Source organism: Mobula hypostoma, chromosome 9 (assembly GCF_963921235.1).
Source record: "Mobula hypostoma chromosome 9, sMobHyp1.1, whole genome shotgun sequence".
Taxonomy (NCBI): domain Eukaryota; kingdom Metazoa; phylum Chordata; class Chondrichthyes; order Myliobatiformes; family Myliobatidae; genus Mobula; species Mobula hypostoma.
In genome coordinates, this window is record NC_086105.1 from 47,795,020 (window position 1) to 47,818,113 (window position 23,094).

The following is a 23,094-nucleotide window of genomic DNA, read 5'->3' on the forward strand; positions in this document are numbered from 1 at the left end:
TTTCCATGTAGAACACAACTCAAATTTCTCATCCATTCATGATTGTTTAGCCTAAATTTCCAGACATCATTCTGCAACTGGGATGAGTTCATTCACCTTCAGTACTGTAGCACATCAAAATAACTCATGACTTTCTCAAGATCATTAAGGGATGGGCAATACATGTTGATTTTGCCAGCATTCTGATCCCAGGAGGGAAATAAAGAAAACTCCTACACTAGATAGGATCACCCAAGTTATTGTGCCACCATGTACCATTTGTGCTCAGAAGCCAGAAATATTTTACCCACTTGTTTTGCTTCGCGTTTTGGTTTTGAACCACGATCACGTTTCTAAATGGAGTAAGGGGAAAAGTGTCAGCTGGATTTGCAGTCATGTTGAGGCCACAAAAGCAATTCGCATTCTTACCTCTTTGGCCTCAGGCATAATTCTCTTTAGCTCAGTGGTCTCCTTTGGGACTGAACCTGGATCCCACCTTTTAGTATCTTGAATATCAGAGTACTGGGTGTCCCATTTTTTTGGCTGTTCCTCCTGCTTCCTATTGACATATTCCACATCCCACTTTTTAAGATGTTCCTTGTCCTGTTTTCTTTCAATGAACTCTTCATCCCATGTTTTAGGAGCAGCGTTTTCATGTTTTTGGCTTACATAATCAGCATCCCATTTGCTGGGGACTGCCTCTTGCTTCCTGGCAAACTCTCCTTCCCAGTTTCTTTGCTTTTCAGGCTGCTGTTTCACAGAGTAGTCCGTTTTGTTCATGTATTGCCTGTTCAAAAACTAAAGAGGAAATTAGTGTTAGCAGCACAAATAGGTCATGTACTTAATCATCTTCAGTAGTGTACAATAGCATGCTCCTGGTCCAATTATTGTCCAGCTTTATACATGATTAATACAAAGCCACAAGAAACCAACAGTCAATTAAACAGTACTACTGTGAAGCAGATTTCCAGAAAAGTTAAAATGTGACACTTAAGTATACATGAAATCTAGAAAATCAATACCAAAGTCTAATTATAGAGACTAGTTGTTAAGTGTTCAAAAAGTCAGATTTACTCAAGTTCGTGGACATTTCAAGTAGATAGACAGGTCTTTTCCCAATCCCACCAGGTGTCCAAATTATACTAGACCAATCCTTTCATTGGGTTGGTATATTAAAAACAGTATCTGTTGCCCTTCACACAAGAGTGGGTGTACATCAGGAAAAAAATAATTTTGACAAAACTGTTAGAAATATACAGGGCAGGCAGCATCTATTTCAGGAGAAAGTCAGTTCCAGATCAAAGATCTTTTGTTATGACTGGGAAGGAAAGTTATATTTTAAGTTGTAGATATGGGCAAGAGAACTAAAAAAGGTCACAGCTGTGATTGTTTGGAGCAAGGTTACCATGGACAGTTAGATGGTAACAGAGAAGTATGATGGCTGCATATCTGGACCCATTTTCAAATCCCAAACAAAGTTAAATCTCAGTCCATTCATCTCACTTCCAAAGCTCCCTTCCACCTCACAATCACTGACTTTCCAATTCCCTCATCACAAGTAGCTCATCTTCACCATGCACAAACTCTTCACCTTTCACTAAATACATTCACTTGGCTGAACTCCTTTCACTGAATAAATTCCACTCACTTTCTGCAAATTAACAATGCAGAGGTGGCCAAGCTAAGCTTGTTTTGTTTTCAAGGGATATGTAATATACTTTGAGTTCTGTTTGGATCGACACCCTTAACTCCTGGTAGATCAATTTTCATTAGTAAATGGGGAAAAACGCAAATGCTGGGAAATGAAAACATTAGCACTTCACTTTTCACTGATGCAGAATACCGATTCATTTTTCCCCAGCTAATTTTCACCCTGCCCTCATCAACTCAAACTTTGCTGAACCTCACTGTCTCCAAGGACAGGCTGGCCACAAACTTTCATTAGAAGCACAGACTTCGATAGCTACTGTTTCCTCTCCTCTGCCTCGAAGGGGGTCATATTCCATTCTCATGGTAAATGAGAAACTGGGAGATTTTGCCCCAATTAAACTTACTACATTGCTCCTGAATCGTCTTTTCAGGACCCGTGATCTCCCTAGACCTTGAGGATAAAAACCTTTTCCCTTTCTGAGCCTCTTTTCCCTTTCTCCTCAACCCTCCCAGTGGGAAGTATTGGATACAGTTCCCCTGGTCCTTACTTTCCACACCAGCAATTCAGTTATATATAGTTCAGTTTTCACCAGTTCGAATAATATTAGAGATACCCTTCCTTTCCATCTCAGCATTCCCCAAGGGACTATGCCTCTGTCATCCTGATCCTGCTCTATTCCCACCAACCACAGCACTAATGCATCACTTATCCTTCTGCCACGCTGCATCCCACCATCTAGCTGAAGCACCAATTCACTTGTACTTCTGACCCTAATCTACATCTATAGTGTACAGTATGATCCTCCACAAATTGAAACTCAAACCAGACTGGGAAACCACTTCTCAGAGTACAATCACTTTGCAGGGGCAGCCCCAAGCTTTCCATTTCAGTTGTCCATCCTATTCTCACTTCATTTTCCCCACGCTTACTTGACCTCTTGCAAGATGCTCAAACCAAAGTCAGCAGTTTAGGCATATTTCAACTTCCCAGATACCATGCAGCATTCTCCAGCTTCTGGTAACCCATTGTTAGGATCAGAGCTGAATATTTTTGCTACAATGCCATGTTACATTGGCTCAATTTCAGTGTTTGCACCGATGACTAATAGTACTTTGTCCCAAACTTCTGGTAACTCACTGTTAGTATCAGAGTTGAACACTTTTGCTGCCAACTCCATGTTATACTGGCTCAATTTCACCTTGTTTGCACTCATGACTGACAGTGCATTGTCATCCTCCAACATCCCAGAGATTCTCTTCACCCTGTTGAAGCTGTTTCAACCCTGACACACTAAGTTACTTCTTTCTCGTTTCAAGAGAGAAAAAAAACCTTTGACCCATGAAGGTCAACCCATTCTGCATGGCTTGACCATTTACAACACTGGATGTGCCCGCAGATTTTTTTGTTGCATTCACTTTACTAGAAAAGGCATGTATAGAGAAAGCCAATGTGTCTAAATCAAGCAGCTAAAAACATTCAGAAAATCAAAACTTAACAAGATGCTACAAGTCACATGGAAAAAATAAGCATTTAAAAAGCTATAGTCCTATGCTTCAAGATTATAAACACAAAAAGCTTATTAAGGTCATCTTACCTCTCTTGGCTGCATTTCACTTGAGCACAAAAAATGCAAGTCAGATTCTACAATGCAAAAAAGTTTAAGAACCAATAAGTAACTGAGTCACAATTTAATTATTTAGCATGTTCAATTAGGATAATCAAGTATTTTTTACCAGCTTTCCATGCACAAAGTTTGCTCTACTGCTCATTACTGCTATCTTTGGTCAATTCATGATGCACCTGTTTGTAGGGAGAGGGTTCACTGGTTTTGGCTTTCAGTTAACCTTGTATTTACTTGCACAATTTGATCATAAAGTACAGGATCCTCAGGACTCACCACCAGGTTCAAGAACAGTTACTACCCCTCAACCATCAGGTTCTTGAACCAGAAGGGATAACTTCTCCTTTGCGCCATCACTGAAATGCTCCCACAACTTTCAAGGACACTTCAGCTCATGTTCTCAATTATTATTATTACTTTTTGTCTCTGCCCAGATTGTTGTCTTTTGTACACTGTTGAACACCCAAAATTGGTGCTGTCTTTGGTTCTACAATGGTTAATAGTCTATTATGGATTTATTGAGTATGCCCACAAGAAAATAAATCTCAGGGTTGTATATGGTGATATACATGTACTTTGATAATAAATTACTTTGAACTTTAAGCAATCCCAAAGGTGGTTTTGCATTTAATTGAAGATTTCTTCTGTATTCCCAAAAAAAAACCCCAATATAGTCTATTTTAATCACTGCATTGTTTGTACCTCATTGTGGCACAAACTACAATTTATTCTATAGGAGAAAGATGTCAAAACAGTTGCAAAAGTTTTAAAACAGCTGTGGCTTTTTAAGTGGAGAAAATGATTATGAGCTGTCATTGTCAGAGCTCGACACTGACACTCAATTATCAAAGCCACGTTTGCTCTGCACAAGGGTGCTCAGCAAATTGAAGGAACTCAAAGGCCTAGAAAAATCTGAACGTTTCTGAATTACAAGTTAACAATGTGAAACACTGATACCTCTAGCCTCTCTTCACCCACATCTGGTTTGCAATTACTTTGTTAGTACACAAGATGACCAATTCACACCAGGTAGTAGTCACATTTTATTTTGCAATAAATTTCAGCTTGCAGGGATTTTTTGCCTATGAGTATGGGGTCATTGCTTACAAATTTGAAGTACTTTGAAAGGATAGGAGATCAATACACCGGAATGTGAACAAGATTTTTCAGGACTGTCACCTTTCATTTTTTCCTCCCAAAAAAGGGAGACTTGTGCCTCTAAAACAAAATTCTGCTACCTAGGTAGTTCCTCCAGAAGCTCTACTATTTCTCCACACCAGCTGATCTTCCATCAACAACCACCCCCCTCCCCCAAACACACACACTTAATTTGTAGCATTGCCAAAATGCAAACGCAGGCCAAGTAAAACAAAGCTTAAATCTAGTGAAAAATTCCACTTGCACAAAAATGCTAACAATACAAACCAAGTAGTAATGATCAGAGAATAACAATGACAGTGGGCACCATTCCTAGATTACAGGATACTGCTGCATCAAGTTAAAGCTTCCATTTCTCAAGTAGAAGCAGATACGACGCACTTGCTAGACAGTGGGAAGGGGGGGTAAAGTCAGAATCAGGTTTAATATCACCAGCATATGTCACGAAATTTGTTAACATAGTGGCAGCCAAGTGTCATGGAGACTGGGTGAAGTTGCACTTAATAAATTACAGAACAGTACAGGTTGAACACGTTCAGGATACAACTATCCTATTATCTTTAAAGCAAATTCTCCAGTGTTCTAGGCAGTGTAGGTATCCTGTTACCATTTCAGCTGAGCAATGCAGCTGCAAAAAAAAACACAACAACGCTACCTGTTTTGCCCTTTTAATGCAAACACCAGTGAATGCCCCTATTACTCCAAGGCAACTAAGGTGGTCATACTTCACAGCTTACAAGGAACAAATTTCAATAGCTTCAAATGAATAGCCATGGTCCAACCCCATAAATCATTGTGGTTAACAGTGGTACCAATGGATCTCAATGTATACAACTTAATTTATGTTAGTAATCTGAAAAATTATTTCTGTAGAATGGATGTAAAGGACATCAAACCAAGTTCTCTCCTCAGGTTATCATCCTCAGGGTTTTAGTCCAATTGTTCGTTTGTTAATTGCCATGTCGTATGACATAGGCAATCATGGTCTTTCCATGACCATGATTGTTCTTGGCAAGCCACTTCTGTAGAAAAATTTGCCATTGCCTTCCCCTGGGCAACATCTTTACAAGGCAGGTAACCCCAGCCATCATCAATACTCTTCAGAGGTTGTCTGCTTGGCATCAGTGGTCACATAACCAGGACTCGTGATTATGCATCATCTGTTCGTACGACCATCCACCAACTGCTCCCACAGCTTTGCATGACCCTGATCCGGGTTGGGGGGGGGGGAGGGCACCAAGTAGGTGCCCCCAACAATAACCTGCAGGCTAGTGGAGGGAAGAAGTACTTTACACATCCTTTGCTAGAGATGTATGGTTATCCTGCACTCAGTCGGTCTCATAGGGCAATAAATAAATAAATAACTAGTATTCACATTTGAGTTGTGAAATTATGTGTAATTTGGTCATACACAAGCAGACACCATAACCTTGAGCCTTCAGCCATCTAAACAATTCCAAAAATAAACTGCTCAATAGCCAGTCCTTAAATAGTCAAAAGTATGCAACTGTATTTAATGCAAGAAGGTCATCTGTTGACCAATGTTTTTTACTCCAGGTACAAGAATTTTAATTGTTAAATTTAGAACTCTTTAATTTTAGACCCTTGTATTCAAAAATAAATTTCTGCTTCACTGTCGACTGAAGGAAATTGTCAATTAGTACCTATACATGGATGGTTTAATACCAGTCATGACCACAAGAAATTCAGCATCAAACAGGAAGAGCTTCTTGGCTAGAGGTCACTTACCAGATTCTTTTCCAGACAGCATCTGAGGTTTAGAGGTCATTTGCACCTCTTGGAGCTTATCATCTTCCTGCAACCCATTGTGAGGGACTGGAATATTATCAAAGTAGGAACACTTCAGAAGTCTGCTTATCGTCTCCTTCAAGTGTTTGTCTAGAAAAAAAAAGTGTGCATGCTTATAGTCAAGAAGGCCAAAATTCACTGTTAAAGTAAGCTTTTGTCAAAAATTAGATAAATCCATGATTCAGCTCTCTGCAATTTCAATAAGTTCCACATTCATTTGAAGACTTCAACTTACAGGTACTACCAACCACCATCTTGTCTACTCCTTCCACAAGGTCCCACATTTGATTTGACACCAATTCCATTTGATCTTCAAGACTAAAGAGAGAAAACAAAAAAACACCAAGACCTGTGCCTTATTGTACATTTCTCCCTTCTCATTAGCAGCTAGGACAGTGCTAGAAGAGACAGATCAGAATTATCACACACTAATACCACATCTCAGTCAAAAGCAGAAAACATTAGGTTCAATAAAATAAGGCTGCAGGAGAAAGGACTTCTCCAAACAGCATTTTCCATATTTCCAGGTGATAAGAAATTGATTTTCCGTTAGTACATGCTAGGATCTCAACCTAAAGTTACTTTCAATTCAAAGGCAGCCTTCTAAACATTTATACTTACTCAGAACCCAAGTTTAACAGAATGTATACCACACTTTAAAGCAGAATACTGATAAAGTTATCAATACCCAACTATTACACTTTAAACTTTAGAATGCTACAGAAGAGCTGAATACTTTCACAAGGACTGCAATTGTTCTAAGGAAGCACCATTTGCCTTCTTTAAAGAAAGACAGGGCTACTAGTCATGGTTACCAAGGACAAATTAAAGCACTGCAAGATGTGGAAACTGCATATCATCACTTACGATACATTTTCACTCCTTTCAGGACAGACAAGTTTACAGAAGTCCTTCAGGTACCCAATTTCCTTCCGAGAAATAATAAATGCACCATTAATGCCATCTCTGAAGTCATTTTGAACGTGTTCCTGATTGAAATTGTCCAGTATATATTTGACGTGCAATACAGTACAAAGTCGCTTTTTCTCCATTTCAGTCCTCAGAATTTGCTCACGTCGCAAAGTTTTCTTTTGTGCTTTTAAGAGCTGTTTAAAAATAATGCAAATTAGAACAAGTCTGGAATTCAAAGTTTGGCGCTCATCCATGATAATGAGGCTACTGTACATTATTCAAGACCGTTCAATCTCTAATTGAAACACAACAGCAAAATCCTTCATTATATTTTAGAGGTAGAATCAGGTGATATATAGAAGCAGTAATAAAAACACGTAGCTAAATACAAGTCTACCTTTGTGGGACATACAGTACTCAAATGGATATTGTACAGTTAAAATGGGCTGGTGAACAACCACAACAATCAAAGGAAAAGTTGTGAAAAGAATGCGGACCACACTGAAATACAGTGTGGTCGACATTCGCAGTTACTATGTCCCATTAACATTCGGGAAGAAAGTGACAGAAGTTGAGAAGCAGTCCGTGAAAGGCAGCCATTATGGAATGATTGCCAATTCTTTTAAATTTAAACAAACGTGTGCAAATGCTGATACTAAATCTGCACTGCCAGCATTCAGACAGCACAACTGCCCAGATCATGTCTGCATTTGTTTTTAAATAAAAGGTTGCACAATAGTCCAGACTGCCAAACGAGTTACTATCATTGAAACCACTGAGGATTCAAATAGATGGAATTAGTAGCAATGTTAATTCAGCAAAGTTTAGTCTGCTTCTCAACAGTGCTAAGTTTAATTTCCAATACCCAACTTTAAGAGGCAAACAACTCAACATGACATTAACTTCCAGCACTGACTATTCCTGAACTATTAGCAAGTCAGAACTTACTTCTTGGTTGAGTGCAGAAAAGGTTTTTTGCAGCTCCTTAGCAAATTCTAGATTGTGAATTACTTCTTCATATTTTTCTACAGCATCCTGTGAAACATAGCATTAGTGCACCATGGTCTTTTTAAGATGTTTAAATTTAAGACTTCCTTTCATATTTAGCATTGAAAAAGAAATTTTGGCAAAACAATGAATTCAAGTAGTTTTTAAACTTGGTGATTAGACAGCTTTCACATCCATCTTTCCAAGCACAAATTCTCATCCACAAAATGGCATTTACTAGAAATTAAAACAGTTATTTTATGATACCAGTGATCACCAGTTCCTTGTCTTCTGAAAGACGAGTGTCCTGGAGAAGCTACCTTTTTTGCAGTAATATTTACACAACTGTCTGCTACAAGGAAGAAAATACAGAAATTGTAACTAAACAAGGCTATGGGAGCATCATGCTTAAAATTTTAAAAATTTGATGTGCAAAAGTCACTCCACCCTCGTTTTTCTTTTTGCAATTTTGTTACGTCTCTTTACCCAATCCAGAAACTCTCAAGCAAAAACTGCATGATTGTCAATAGAGTACTGTAGTCTTGTAAAAAAAATCTGCAAATCTAAAATGCTTTCAAAACAATGAAACAAAGTTTCTAAATATCAAAAAATACTATAAAGAGTAGTAAACAGTAAAAAAAAAACACAAAACAATATTTGGTGTGATCACCCTTTGACTTTAAAAGTGCATCAATTCTCCTAGGTACACTGTTGTGCAGTTTTAAGGAAATCAGCTGGTAGGTTGTTCCAAGCATTTTGGAGAACTCGCCACAGTTCTTCTGCACAGGTCAGCTGTCTCGCTTGTTTCCGTCTCCCCAGATAATCACAGTCAGCTTGATGTTGAGATCAGGACTCTGGAGGCCATACCATCTGTTGCAGAACTCCTTGTTCTTTTTGCTGAAGGCAATTCTTTATGACCTTGGCCGTGCTTGGAGTCATTGTCCTGCTGCAGAATGACGTTGGGACTAATCAGATGCCTCCCTCGCGGTATTGTGTAATGTTTGAGAATCTGCTTATACTTCTCAGCACTGAGGATTCCTTTAATTCTGACAAGGTCACCAACTCCATTTGCAGAAGTGCAGCCCCAGACCTTCCACTGTGCTTCAATGTTGGCTGCAGACACATCCATGTAACACCCTCCAGCTCTTCTACAAAGTGCCTCCTGTTTGAGCCAAAAATTTCAAATTTTGACTCATCAGTCCAGAGCACTTGCTGCCATCGTTCAGCACCCCAACCCTTGTTTTTCTCCATTGCAAATCCCTTGACTTTATTTCTACTTCAGAGGAATGGCTTTTAGGCAGCAACTCTTCCATGAAAACCACTTCTGGTAAGACTTCTCCAGACTGTAGAGGGGTGTACTTCAGTTGCAATACACTCTGCAAGCTCAGAGCTGACAGCAATGCTGGACATCTTTCAATTTAGGAGGGATGTCAGTCTGATGCATCTCTCATCCTCTGCACTAAGTTTCCATGGCCAATCACTGCATTTCTGGCCCTCAGTCTGGCCCACTTCTTTGCGCTTCTTCAGAAGAGTCTGAACAGCACATTTTGAAACTTCTGTCTGCCACAAAATGTTTGCTTGAGGAGACCTTACTGATGCAGGACATCCACTTTGTATCTTGTTGCTATACTCACTCTAGGTATGATGCAAGAATTGATGATCTGGAGGTTAAAATGTCACATATGCTACACCTTCACCTTTTAGTTTGGTTGTTCTTCACCCAGTTTGGTTCCTTCTACACCCATTTCTGTTTCAGTTAATCAGTTTAGTTCATTCAACTCTGTCATTGATCATTAGCATCTGTTTGTTATACTTGTTCAATTATGCACTGAGCTATATTCCTACAAAGTAATCAAGTTTTCACTTGAAAAGTTGTCTATTATTTAACAGGTTACTTTCCTTAAGGAAATACAAACATTTCTGTAATATTTGATTTTGGAAAATTTATGTTCAGAAATTAACATTTTTCTACTGACCTGCTAACACAGAAGACAAAAATAAACATCTAAAACAAAACTTATATTAAAAAATCTAGGGTGCCAAAGATTTTAGCACAATACTGTATCACAGCCAACTTTCTTACCCCTCACATCACACAAGGCAAGAAAAAGGGAAAATTACACAAAGCAAGACTACATCTGTATTTCATATTCCAACTATGAAGTACTTTTGGTCACTGATAATACAGTTCCATGCAAACAGGTGGTTTAAGATTAGCAGCAGGAAAGCGCATGGTTGGGATTGGTTTATCAAATGCAACAATTCCACATAAAATGCCACTTGACTTGAGCTCTCAAAAGCCATGCAATACATTCAGGGCTAAAGTACTCATTGGACAAATCCTGCAACTAATCTGGATTAATATCAAGGTAACTAACTGGTCTTACTTTAGCTTCTGCTAGGAACAAACAATGGGATCAAGGACCATTCCATATGGAAATATTACCCAATTTGTTTATGCAAGAAAATATTAAAGGTGATTTGATTACCAATAAAAACAATGCATCTAAACAAGCACATTAAAAACTAGAAAAAAAACAAAATGCTCAAATTTACACAAAGTGATGCAGAACCTAGTTCCTCAAGGTTGTTATAGCTAGGGGTGGTAATGGGGCCAAGCTCCTACTACCTATTAAATATTTCCAATGGCGTGCATCTCAAATAGCCTCTGACAACCAAGTCTGGCTCTTGGCCTTCATGTGTGGCTTAGCCACTAAGCTTGGCAGAAGCATTTCTACTGACAAGAGGACAGGCAAAGGCGGGTTACAGGCACCATAAAACCAGTCACTTTGAGCAGATGGGGCTTGTCAGCCACAGTTAGCAGCTCATCTAGCAGGAAAACTGATCTCAAATCTCTGCTGCCTTGCAGCTATACCCAATTCATAGGGAAGGCTTCGGGAGTAAACCCCCAAGGGAAATATCTGGAGCTGGAGTCTCCAAGACAGTCCTACATCGAGTTCAACACTGCTGGTGCCAACCTGTACCAGTCTCTGCCATTCCTTTGGGTTCATCAAATAGCCAGGAAGGGGAAGCTTGCTACATGGGCAACAGCTCACTCTCCATATTGTATTGCCCAAGCTTGCTTACCTGGACCGTATGGATACGTATGGGTTTTGAGCAATGAGGAAGGGTTAATTAGCGATCTTGTCGTGAGAGGCCCCTTGGGTAAGAGTGACCATAATATGGTGGAATTCTTCATTAACATGGAGAGTGACGTAGTTAATTCAGAAACAAAGGTTCTGAACTTAAAGAGGGGTAACTTTGAAGGTATGAGACATGAATTAGCTAAGATAGACTGGCAAATGACACTTCAAGGATTGACGGTGGATATGCAATGGCAGGCATTTAAAGGTTGCATGGATGAACTACAACAATTGTTCATCCCAGTTTGGCAAAAGAATAAATCAAGGAAGGTAGTGCACCCGTGGCTGACAAGAGAAATTAGGGATAGTATCAATTCCAAAGAAGTAGCATACAAATTAGCCAGAGAAAGTGGCTCACCTGAGGACTGGGAGAAATTCAGAGTTCAGCAGAGGAGGACAAAGGGCTTAATTAGGAAGGGGAAAAAAGATTATGAGAGAAAACTGGCAGAGAACATAAAAACGGACTGTAAAAGCTTTTATAGATATGTAAAAAGGAAAAGACTGATAAAGACAAATGTAGGTCCCCTGCAAACAGAAACAGGTGAATTGATTATGGGGAGCAAGGACATGGCAGACCAATTGAATAATTACTTTGGTTCTGTCTTCACTAAGGAGGACATAAATAATCTTCCAGAAATAGTAAGGGACAGAGGGTCCAGTGAGATGGAGGAACTGAGCGAAATACATGTTAGTAGGGAAGTGGTGTTAGGTAAATTGAAGGGATTGAAGGCAGATAAATCCCCAGGGCCAGATGGTCTGCATCCCAGAGTGCTTAAGGAAGTGGCCCAAGAAATAGTGGATGCATTAGTGATAATTTTTCAAAACTCGTTAGATTCTGGACTAGTTCCTGAGGATTGGAGGGTGGCTAATGTAACCCCACTTTTTAAAAAAGGAGGGAGAGAGAAACCGGGGAATTATAGGCCGGTTAGCCTAACGTCGGTGGTGGGGAAACTGCTGGAGTCAGTTATCAAGGATGTGATAACAGCACATTTGGAAAGCGGTGAAATGATCGGACAAAGTCAGCATGGATTTGTGAAAGGAAAATCATGTCTGACGAATCTCATAGAATTTTTTGAGGATGTAACTAGTAGAGTGGATAGGGGAGAACCAGTGGATGTGGTATATTTGGATTTTCAAAAGGCTTTTGACAAGGTCCCACATAGGAGATTAGTGTGCAAACTTAAAGCACACGGTATTGGGGGTAAGGTATTGGTGTGGGTGGAGAATTGGTTAGCAGACAGGAAGCAAAGAGTGGGAATAAACGGGACCTTTTCAGAATGGCAGGCGGTGACTAGTGGGGTACCGCAAGGCTCAGTGCTGGGACCCCAGTTGTTTACAATATATATTAATGACTTGGATGAGGGAATTAAATGCAGCATCTCCAAGTTTGCGGATGACACGAAGCTGGGTGGCAGTGTTAGCAGTGAGGAGGATGCTAAGAGGATGCAGGGTGACTTGGATAGGTTGGGTGAGTGGGCAAACTCATGGCAGATGCAATTTAATGTGGATAAATGTGAAGTTATCCACTTTGGTGGCAAAAATAGGAAAACAGATTATTATCTGAATGGTGGCCGATTAGGAAAAGGGGAGGTGCAACGAGACCTGGGTGTCATTATACACCAGTCATTGAAAGTGGGCATGCAGGTACAGCAGGCGGTGAAAAAGGCGAACGGTATGCTGGCATTTATAGCGAGAGGATTCGAGTACAGGAGCAGGGAGGTACTACTGCAGTTGTACAAGGCCTTGGTGAGACCACACCTGGAGTATTGTGTGCAGTTTTGGTCCCCTAATCTGAGGAAAGACATCTTTGCCATAGAGGGAGTACAAAGAAGGTTCACCAGATTGATTCCTGGGATGGCAGGTCTTTCATATGAAGAAAGACTGGATGAACTGGGCTTGTACTCGTTGGAATTTAGAAGATTGAGGGGGGATCTGATTGAAACGTATAAGATCCTAAAGGGATTGGACAGGCTAGATGCAGGAAGATTGTTCCCGATGTTGGGGAGGTCTAGAACGAGGGGTCACAGTTTGAGGATAGAGGGGAAGCCTTTTAGGACCGAGATTAGGAAAAACTTCTTCACACAGAGAGTGGTGAATCTGTGGAATTCTCTGCCACAGCAAACTGTTGAGGCCAGTTCATTAGCTATGTTTAAAAGGAAGTTAGATATGGCCCTTGTGGCTACAGGGGTCAGGGGGTATGGAGGGAAGGCTGGGTTCTGAGTTGGATGATCAGCCATGATCATAATAAATGGCGGTGCAGGCTCGAAGGGCCGAATGGCCTACTCCTGCACCTATTTTCTATGTTTCTATGTTTCTATGATACAATGCCGATGGTTGACCCTGACAGCTGGGACACAACATCCTTGGTTGACCCCAACCAATGGAGACCTCACTAATGCAGTACCCATATAAGTTCATTAAAAATCTGGCAAAATAGGTTGGCAAAAATCCTGTAAAGGAGAGGCTGCTGAATGGCTAAATTTGGAGGCAAGAGAAGCTGGCAAGCAAACTAGATACAGAGGACTGAGACGTTGAAACAAGCAGGAGGAATTTGTTCACATGACTCCTCCTCAAGAACCATTTTCCTTGTCTACAATCTTCCACATGCAGCATCCGGAAACAGGTATGCCAGTGACAATCAGCTTACACCCACTGATCAATGATCACGAATTTCACATTAATCACAGATTTAAGCTTGGGCACTGTTAATTTCCATCCCTCTGCCAGGCAGACCAAACCAGATTATTTACAAATCTTGGATTTTTTAAAACCCCAATAGGCTCATTTGATTACATCAGCACTCCTTCCTCAGGAATGTGTTGAATGACAAAAGCTTTTGACATTTCCAGATTCTGCTTTCCACTGCTACTCAGATCATCTCTTCAATAGGTTAAACAAAATCCATCAATTCATATCACAGCACCCCTGGTTTGTTGGTAGCGCATTATATCAGCACGAGTATTTAAGTCGGCATTTAATCATTTTCACACACTTTTGTGGCCACCTCCTACAGGAGCCCAACCCAAAGAGTGTCCAATTAAGTTTTGCTGAAGTTTTCCACCGGACATTAAAAGAGAACCAAGCAAATCTATTGTTAAAAATCGGCAGCAGAATCTTCAACGGGTTTCTGGCAGGTGGCAGGTGGAAAGTGGAATGCAGCCAGCCAAGGGTAACACAAAGTTAAGAGTAATTTCACATGACAGTCCCAAGCACTTGCAGTTTGCATTTGAAGACAAAACAAACTCTGGATGTCAGGGTTTTGGGATAAGCAGGGAATGGGGCTGACTGGATGGAGTCTTTGGAGAATCAGAGCTACTAAAGCTGTTACAGCATTGAAACAGGGATAAGAAGTGACCTTCAACTGCTTGTTTCACTTTTAAAGGTTTAGACCAGCAAAACTCTCCAAACAAGACCAAAATAAATTCAGCTGTCAAAGTAAAATGCACAAAGCAGATGATGCAAAATAAATAGGGGGAAAATGTTTTGTAGAAGAAAATTACCCCTTCACGGTCACAATTAGGATATTCTGTGGAAACCAAAAAAACCAACAAGGATTGATCAATTTAAAGAAATACTTGCCAACTGGTCTTGATTTAGTTCTTCTCTTTTTAATCGTTCTTTATAGTCATCCAGTTTTGCCTTCAAGATATAAAAAAAATACACGAGAGCATGGTCATCAATGATCACACTGCACAGTAATAAAATCCACACTGACCCCATCAATAGCCAAGCAAGTCAGATATTGAATAAGCAATACTGTGTATTTAACAAAGTATTGGCATCCCTTTGTGTTAAGGAAACAATTCTCTTTCAAAAGAAATTAACAAGTTTTGCTTTGTGTTCTGGTTCGAATTTTACTTTAGAATGCGCAGGGTTAGGTCAATTCTTGAGTGGCATGCAACAGGACAAAGGCCTAATTACACGTTTCATTTCGATTCAAAATCAGTTCGGGCGAACAAATTTAATTATTGCGAAATTGAACGTTTACAATCTCTCCCATTCCCCAAAAATATGATGCCTAGCTTAATCTCTTCCACCACCCACCCAAATACTGTCTTGCGCTTTATATTTTCAAAAATTCGGCAGTGCGAGGATGACAAAGCATGGGGGTGGGGAGACAGAAGCAAACTAAAATATTACATGCACAAATTAAATCTGAAATCAAAATACTAAATTATTTTTAATAAAAATATTTCCTTTCTTTACAAAGCGCAAATTGATTTCACATTCATAACTGAAGCAACGAATACAAATGAACTTGCGTTTCCCATCGCTTTAAAGTGCTCCAGTCTTGACCAGCGTACCATTCGGTCTGCCACTATTTCAACCTTCAGGCATTCTATTTGTCGGGAAATGGGTAGCGGGCGGTAAATGAATGCGCAATTAGGGCTTTTCCCCATCCTAGACAGTAAGATGAACTGAACGAAAAAAACTGATGTTTAATTTTGGGAAGGAGGACGGTCCCAAACTCACATACGCGCTGCATAAAATTTACAGAATTTCTGCGAAGTCAGTAATACAAGGTGGGTGGGGAAAGACATTTACAAAACGTGGAAGTTCGGAAGTTGAATCTTTGCACCGATGGTGTCCAGTAGAAATGAATGCATTGCAGCTGGAATGCAGAATCTGGCACTGCAGAAACCAGGTACCATTAGGAACAGAGCAGAAGAGAAGGACGTAGGGCTACCAGACATTACCTTTCTCTTCTCTATGTTTCTGATTTTATGCTTGAGGCAGATCATGCCGTTTTCCAAGTATGTCTCGTAAGCCTGATATTGGGTATTCGCCGCCGCCAAAGCCTGGATAAACGGGGCAGGTCCTTGGGACACGGCGGCGCCTCCACCTCCTGCGACGCTGCCGCCGCTGGAAGGGGACCTCTTCTCGGCCTTCATCTTCATCGCTGCTGCTCCTTACACCGGGGAAATGCGGCGGCGGCGGCGACCGGAGAGAATAGCCAAACCCTCAAAAAGCGGCTATGCCGCCACAGATAGGAGCGGGCAGAGGGCGTGTTTTGCAGTTTTGTTCGGCACCCTCCCTGATCCCACCGTCCCTGACACTGTGGCGCCCCCTCGGCCCGCCGCCGCTTTTATGTCACCGAATTCCATCAAATTTCGCCGACACCACGTTCCACTGCGTGCCCCGGCGTCTCGATCAAACCGGGCGCACACACCCTGTGCGCATACACACTCTTGGATTTTAAACGTCATTTAGTACAGTTTGGGAGTTATTTCTCGTAATTAAAATGAATATTTGCAATGTAATTCAAAGTCTACGAAAATAACTTGAAATGCTTGCAACGTAATTATATGCATAGTAATAATAACTAGCCTGAATTAACGTAATTAAAACACTGACATTTAATATTTGCTAAGTAATTAACTTGCATATATTAATATATTCAGAAACATTACAATAGACACAACATGTTATAACATTTACTGAAGAAATATCAATTCTATTCTAAATATTCATTTCGTGCATGAAATATAATACTAAATAATATTACAGGTATTCTAATATGCATATTCAAAATATATTTACAGATTGCAAATTCTAAATTAGACTGCAAACAAATTAGTCATTTTGATTACTTTGTAAATATTTTATGTGCATTAACTACATTGCATATTACTATATAGGCGTTTTGATACGCATGTCAGCTATATTACAAATATATATCAGATATTTAAAGGTTCAAAGTAAAATTATTATTAAAGTTTCAAAGTTTAAAGTTTAAAGTTATTAAAGTACATATAAAAATAATACTGAGGACATGAGTTGTAAACAGCCCTTGAAAGTGAAGCTGTAGATCATAGAATGGTTCAGAAAAGTGGGGAATGAAATTATCCACAACAATTCACAATGGCAATATAATTAATATGCATATAAGCTATAATAATTAAAAATACAATGGTAATGTACTGAATATTTGCAACATAATATGTAGAAATTAATATTCAAAAGCTAATTGAAATGGCTGAAGCAATATAAATGTACATGTATATACAGTAAATAAATTTACAACTTAATTGATACAGTTGTAATCAGTATTTGCAACATAATTAAAATGTATATTAAATATGTCATAGAATAATACTGTGCAGAAACAGACATGTCAGCTAACCCAGTCTGTGCTGAACAGTAAGCACTGATTTATTCTTCTACATTCCATTCATCTCTCCCCAGTTTCTAACACTTTCTTACACACTAGGGCCAATTTACAGAGACCAATTAACCCACCAACCCACACATCTTTGGGATGTGGGAGGACTCCAGAGAACACAAAGGAAACCCTTGAGGAGATATGGAAAAATTGCAAACTCCAGACAGTAGCGAAGGTCAAGACTGAACATGGGTAACTGCACCATTGTGCCACTGCTTCACAGCCGGTCTAGAACCGCCGACAAGCACCCAGATACACTAATACTCCACTGATCCATTTGATTCGTCCCACATTCCAATCAACTCCCCCTCTTACCACTCATTTGTTACCATTTACAGTGGCCAATTGACCTACCAATATCTTTCAGGCATGGGGGGTGGGGGGAGACTGCAGCGCCCAGAGAATCCCGTGCAATCACAGGGAGAACATGCAAACTCCAAACAGAGAGCACTCGAGGCAAGTAATTTCCATGCGAGTGAAGTGCTTACTGATGAACCCTTCTAAGAGATTTGAAATGCACACAAATATTAATCTATAAGCAAACTGGGTGCTTGCAGAGCCATTTTATGGAGTCATACAGTGTGGAAACCATCAAGCACCCATTCCCATTAATCCTGCATTAATCCCTTTTTGAATCTCCTTTTTTGCATCTGGTTTGCAAATTACATACATTTAAATGTTGTTTGCCTTGCAAAAGGATTTAACTGGGCCGGGGTGCCTGGCCTTGTACTTTTCACTCTGTCACTTCCAACAGGTTTAATTGCTGCTCCAGTCAGCTTCAAATCACAGTGGAGTTGTAGTGGGTAGGTTACCAGACTAATAACAAGGAGGTCTGGGCTACCAATCCAAAAACAGGAGTTCATATCCTTCTGTGATAGTTGTGGAATATAAACTCAGGAAAAACGTTTACCAGAAGCCTGCTTCACAAATGTCTGAAGTGAAGGAACTATCCTGCAGACAAGTCAAGCAATTTGCCAGGATAGCTCATTCACAGTGGCTCTGCACATCCTGTCTCATTGCACGGCCAGATCCTCCAGACTGGGGAGCACAGTGATATACACACTATATCCTCCTCATTCTCTGACTTACTATCCACAGATCTGGGTACTCATGATGTACTCATCAGAGCATGGATCAGGAGGGAGACAGCACATCATAGAAATTTTTGCAAAAACTTCTCTAGGCGAGCAGTGGAGAATATCCTGACTGGTGGTATTATGGCCTACTATGGAAACACCAATGCCCAAGAACAGAAAAGCCTACAAAATGTGGTGGACGCAGCCCAGTCCATTACAGGAAAAGCCCTCCTCACCACTGAGTACATCTACAAGGAGCGGCATCCATCATCAAGGACCCCCACCAACCAGGCCATGCTTTCTTCTTGCTGCTGTCATTGGGAAGGAGGTACAGGAGCCTTAGGTCCCTTACCACCAGGTTGAGGAATAGTTATTACCCTACAACCATCGGGCTCTCGAACCAGCATGGATAACCTCACTCACCTCAACACTGAACTGATTCAAGGACCTATGGACTCACTTTGAAATACTCTTACAACTCATATTCTCAGTATTATTTATTTGTTTATTTATTTATTTTTATATCTGCACATTTTGTCTTCTTTTGCACATTGGTTGGTTGTTATTTGTGTGTAGATTTTCATTGTATTGTATTTCTATGTTGTACTGTGAATGCCTTCAAGAAAGTGAATCTTAGTGTAGTAGAGTACATGATGACGTATGCATACTTTAATCATGAACTTACTATGAATTTTTGAACTTTGAGGTTGTCCTCAGGCATTAATAGAGCAGGAATGTATACCAGTACTTCTGATATCAGTCCAGATTGTGGCCCAGTTGTGCGGCTGGAGCCAAGGTCCACACTTCTTGTTTGTACCAGTTGTTTCACAAATTGAATCCTACATAACGTTGAGAGATCATTGCCAGAGGCCTAAATAGTGATCACAGTTCTAGTTATCAATGGAAATCCATGCTCCTTTCCTATCCTAAAATAGGTAGTCTCCAAGTTATGAAAAAGTTTTGTGCCTGAGAACTGTTCATACTGAAAACCGTTCATGAGTTGGAAATGAACAGAAACAATGTATGGGAGAGGATCGCAGAAACAGTGGTGACAGGAGATCAAGCAGGCACAGGAAGAGCATCCACAGCCAGTCTCACCGACTTTGTGTCTAGGTGAGACTGCGCAGTGCTCCCAGCTCTGCTCCACTTAACCCAGCCTCTCCGTTGCAGCTCAGGAAGGGTTGTGGAGAGAAGGCTCTCAGAAATGCTGCATTCCAGCACAGCAGAAGATGCCTTTAGCCTGGCAAATCCATCCTGCTGCTCCCTCAAATGCTTGTACACATGTACAGGGTGTCCACAAGTCGAGCATTAGTGATCTGGGAAGGACCTGTAATGAAGACTTAGTGTGCAGCCAAGCAGACTTAAAACAGGGAGATTCAGTGTTGACATGAAATCTCACGAAGTCTCAGAATACAAGGAGTTCTCCTTATTACCACCTATCAACCCCCTTCAGGGTGACAATTCAGTGCTCCTACACAATGAACAGTAATTGGAAAAAGAATTATGAATATAATGCATCCGGCTGCAGCTTCTCACAGAAAGTGTTAGAGTACTGGAACTGGGGCTGGATGAGCTCTGGATTGTTCAGGAGGCTGAGATGTTGGTTGACAGGGAAAAGAGGATAAACGACCAGTGCAGGGTATGCCTGTGGCCATTCCCTTCAGTAACAAAGTATCCCACTTTGGATACCTCTAGAGAGGGATAACCTAGCAGAGGAAAGCCATAACAGTCAGGAGTCTGGCACTGCGTTGGGCTCTTTGGCTCAGAAAAGAGATGGGTGGAGAAGAGGAGAGCAGTGATGATAGGGTATTCAATAGTTAGGAGAGAAGACAGAACATTTTGTGAACATGCCAGAGAGACTCCCAGATGCTATGATGCCTCCCAGGTGCATTGGTCAGGGATGTCTCGGCCAGTTCCAGGGCATTCTTAAGAGCGAGAGCAGTCATGGTACATATTGGTACCAACAACATACACCTGAGTTCAAAGGTGACCAATACCCTTGTGGTCAGGTTCCCGAGAGCTGTTGGGGAGGCTTTAAACTAGTTTGGCAGAGGGATGGGAACCCAAGTGATAAGTCAGAGGATGGGGCAGTTGGTGTAAAAGTAAATGCCTATAGATTATGAGGAAGGATCGATAGTGGAAAAGGCATAATTGCTATCAGTTGGATGGATTGAAATGTTTCTATGTTAATGTGAGAAGTATCAGGAACAAGGGCAATGAACTTAAAGCATTTGTCAGTGCATGGGTATACAATATTACAGACATGACATAGACTTGGCTGTCACACGATTAGGAATGGTTGCTGGAGTTTGCAGATGATATGAAGGTTGGTGGTGTTGTGGAGAGAGTAGAAGGTTGTTGACGGATACAACAGGAATTATTAAGATGCAGAACTAGGCTGAGAAGTGGCAGATGGAATTCAACTGGAAAAAGGATTAAGAGATTCACTCTGGAAGGTGGAAACTGAAGGCAGAATATAAGGTTAATAGCAAGATTCTTAACTGTGAGGAGCAACAAAGGAATCTTGGAGTTCACATCCATAGACAGCTTAAAGTACATAGACTGTAAATCTGTAGACCAAAAAAAGCTACAGAAAACCGTACAGAAAACTCCATCGTTGGTACTAGCCTCCATAGTACCAAGGATCATTGCTTCAGAAAGGCAATGTCCACTATTAAGAAGCCCCCATCACCCAGGACATGCTCTCTCTCTCATTGTTATCATCAGGAAGGAGGTACAGAAGCCTGAAGGCACACGCCCAGTGATTCAGGCACAGCTTCTTCCCCTCTGCAATACAATTCCTGCCTGTTTGTCAGCTACATGGAACAGTCTATGTTCCAATCCTACACTGGTATCACTCCACAACTTTTCCTATGCTACATCGACGACTGAATTGGTGCTGCTTCCTGCACACAATCCAAGCTCGTCTACTTCATCAACTTTGCCTTCAAATTCACCTGGTCCATTTCCGACACCTCCCTTCCCTTTCTTGATCTCTCTGTCTCTATCTCTGGAGACAGCTTATCCACTGATGTCTATTATAAACCCACAGACTCTCACAGCTACCTGGACTTTACCTCTTCTTACTCCTTTACTTGTAAAAACACCATCCTGTTCTCTGTATTCCTCCATCTCCGCCGCATCTGCTCTCAGGATGAGGCTTTTCATTCCAGAACTAATGAGATGTTCTCCTTCTTCAAAGAAAAGGGCTTCCCTTCCTCCACCATCAACGCTGCCCTCAACCGCATCTCTTCCATTTAACACACGTCTGCTCTCACCCCATCCTTGTGCTACCCCACCAGGGATAGGGTTCCTCTTGTCCTCACCTACCACCTCACCAGCCTCCGTGTCCAGCACATAATTCTTCATAATCTCTGCCACCTCCAACGGGATCCCACCACCAAGCACGTCTTTCCCTCCCCCTCACTTTCTGCTTTCCACAGGGATCGCTCCCTATGCGACTCCCTTGTCCATTCGTCCCTCCCCACTGATCTCCCTCCTGGCACTTACCCTTGTAAGTGGAGCAACTGCAATACCTGCCTCTACACCTCCTCCCTCACTAACATTCCAGAGTCCTTTCAGGTGAGGCGACACTTCACCTCTGAGTCTGTTGGGGCCATCTACTGTATCCAGTACTCCCGGTGTGGCCTCCTGAATATCGGTGGGACCTACGCAGATTGGGAGACTGCTTCATCGAGCACCTATGCTCCATCCGCCAGTAAAAGCAGGATCTCCCAGTGACGATCCTTTTTAGTTCCACTTCCCATTCCCATTCCAACATGTCAGTCCATGGCCTCCTTTACCATCACGATGAGGCCACACTCAGGTTGGAGGAGCAATACCTTATATTCTGTCAGGGCAGCCTCCAACCTGATCACATGAACATCGATTTTTTGAACTTCCAGTAATGTCCACACCCTCCCCCTTCACCAATACACATTCTCATTTCCCTCTCTCACCTTATCTTCTTATCTGGCTCTCACCTCCCTCTGGTGCTCCTCTCCCTTTTCTTTCTTCCATTGCCAGTCAGACTCCCCCTTCTCCAGCCCTGTATCTCTTTCAGCAAACAACTTCCCAGCTCCTTACTTCATTCCTCTAGGTTTCACCTATCACCTTGTGGTTCTTCCTCTCCTCTTCCCACTTTCTTACTCCGACTCCTCATCTTTTTTTCCAGTCCTGATGAAAGGTCTTGGCCTGAAACATCAACTGTACCCTTTCCTATAGATGCATTGAACCGCTGCTGCTAAGTTAACGAATTTCATGACACATACTGATGATAATAAACCTGATTTTGATTCTGATTCTGAGTTGCAGTGCAAGTTGATAAGATGGTTAAGAAGGCATATGGTGTGTTGGCCTTCATTAGTTGGGGGATTGAGTTCAAGAGCTGCAAGGTAATGTTGCTGCTCTATAAAACTTCGGTTAGACCACTCTTGGAGTATTGTGTTCAGTTCTGGTCGCCTCATTATAGAAGTGGTCCCCAACCACATGTGCTATCTGGCCTGTGCGGAAACGATATGATTTGGCAATATGAAACGATATGAGTTAGCTGCACCTTTCTTCACTCCCTGTCACGCACTGTTGAACTTGAACAC

General features: G+C 41.2%; 1 protein-coding gene across 7 annotated transcripts in view; it reads right to left on the reverse strand.

The window, feature by feature from the left end:
• The window catches only part of caprin2 (caprin family member 2), a 54,827-nt gene extending 38,473 nt beyond the window's left edge, over window positions 1-16,354 (reverse strand). For 3 of the 7 annotated variants that reach the window (XM_063058243.1, XM_063058241.1, XM_063058239.1), the window contains exons 1-9: window positions 15,958-16,353; window positions 14,840-14,899; window positions 8,079-8,165; window positions 7,086-7,324; window positions 6,454-6,536; window positions 6,159-6,308; window positions 3,225-3,271; window positions 409-777; window positions 291-332 (exon numbers count right to left, since the gene is read on the reverse strand). In XM_063058243.1, the coding sequence (XP_062914313.1) occupies window positions 291-332; window positions 409-777; window positions 3,225-3,271; window positions 6,159-6,308; window positions 6,454-6,536; window positions 7,086-7,324; window positions 8,079-8,165; window positions 14,840-14,899; window positions 15,958-16,158 (1,278 nt within the window). In that variant the 5' untranslated portion in view covers window positions 16,159-16,353. Of the gene's footprint in view, window positions 1-290; window positions 333-408; window positions 778-3,224; window positions 3,272-6,158; window positions 6,309-6,453; window positions 6,537-7,085; window positions 7,325-8,078; window positions 8,166-14,839; window positions 14,900-15,564; window positions 15,707-15,957 lie in introns of those variants that run through there. The other 4 variants (XM_063058244.1, XM_063058240.1, XM_063058245.1 and 1 more) reach the window with 3 other exon arrangements.
• Window positions 16,355-23,094: the final 6,740 nt, after the last annotated feature.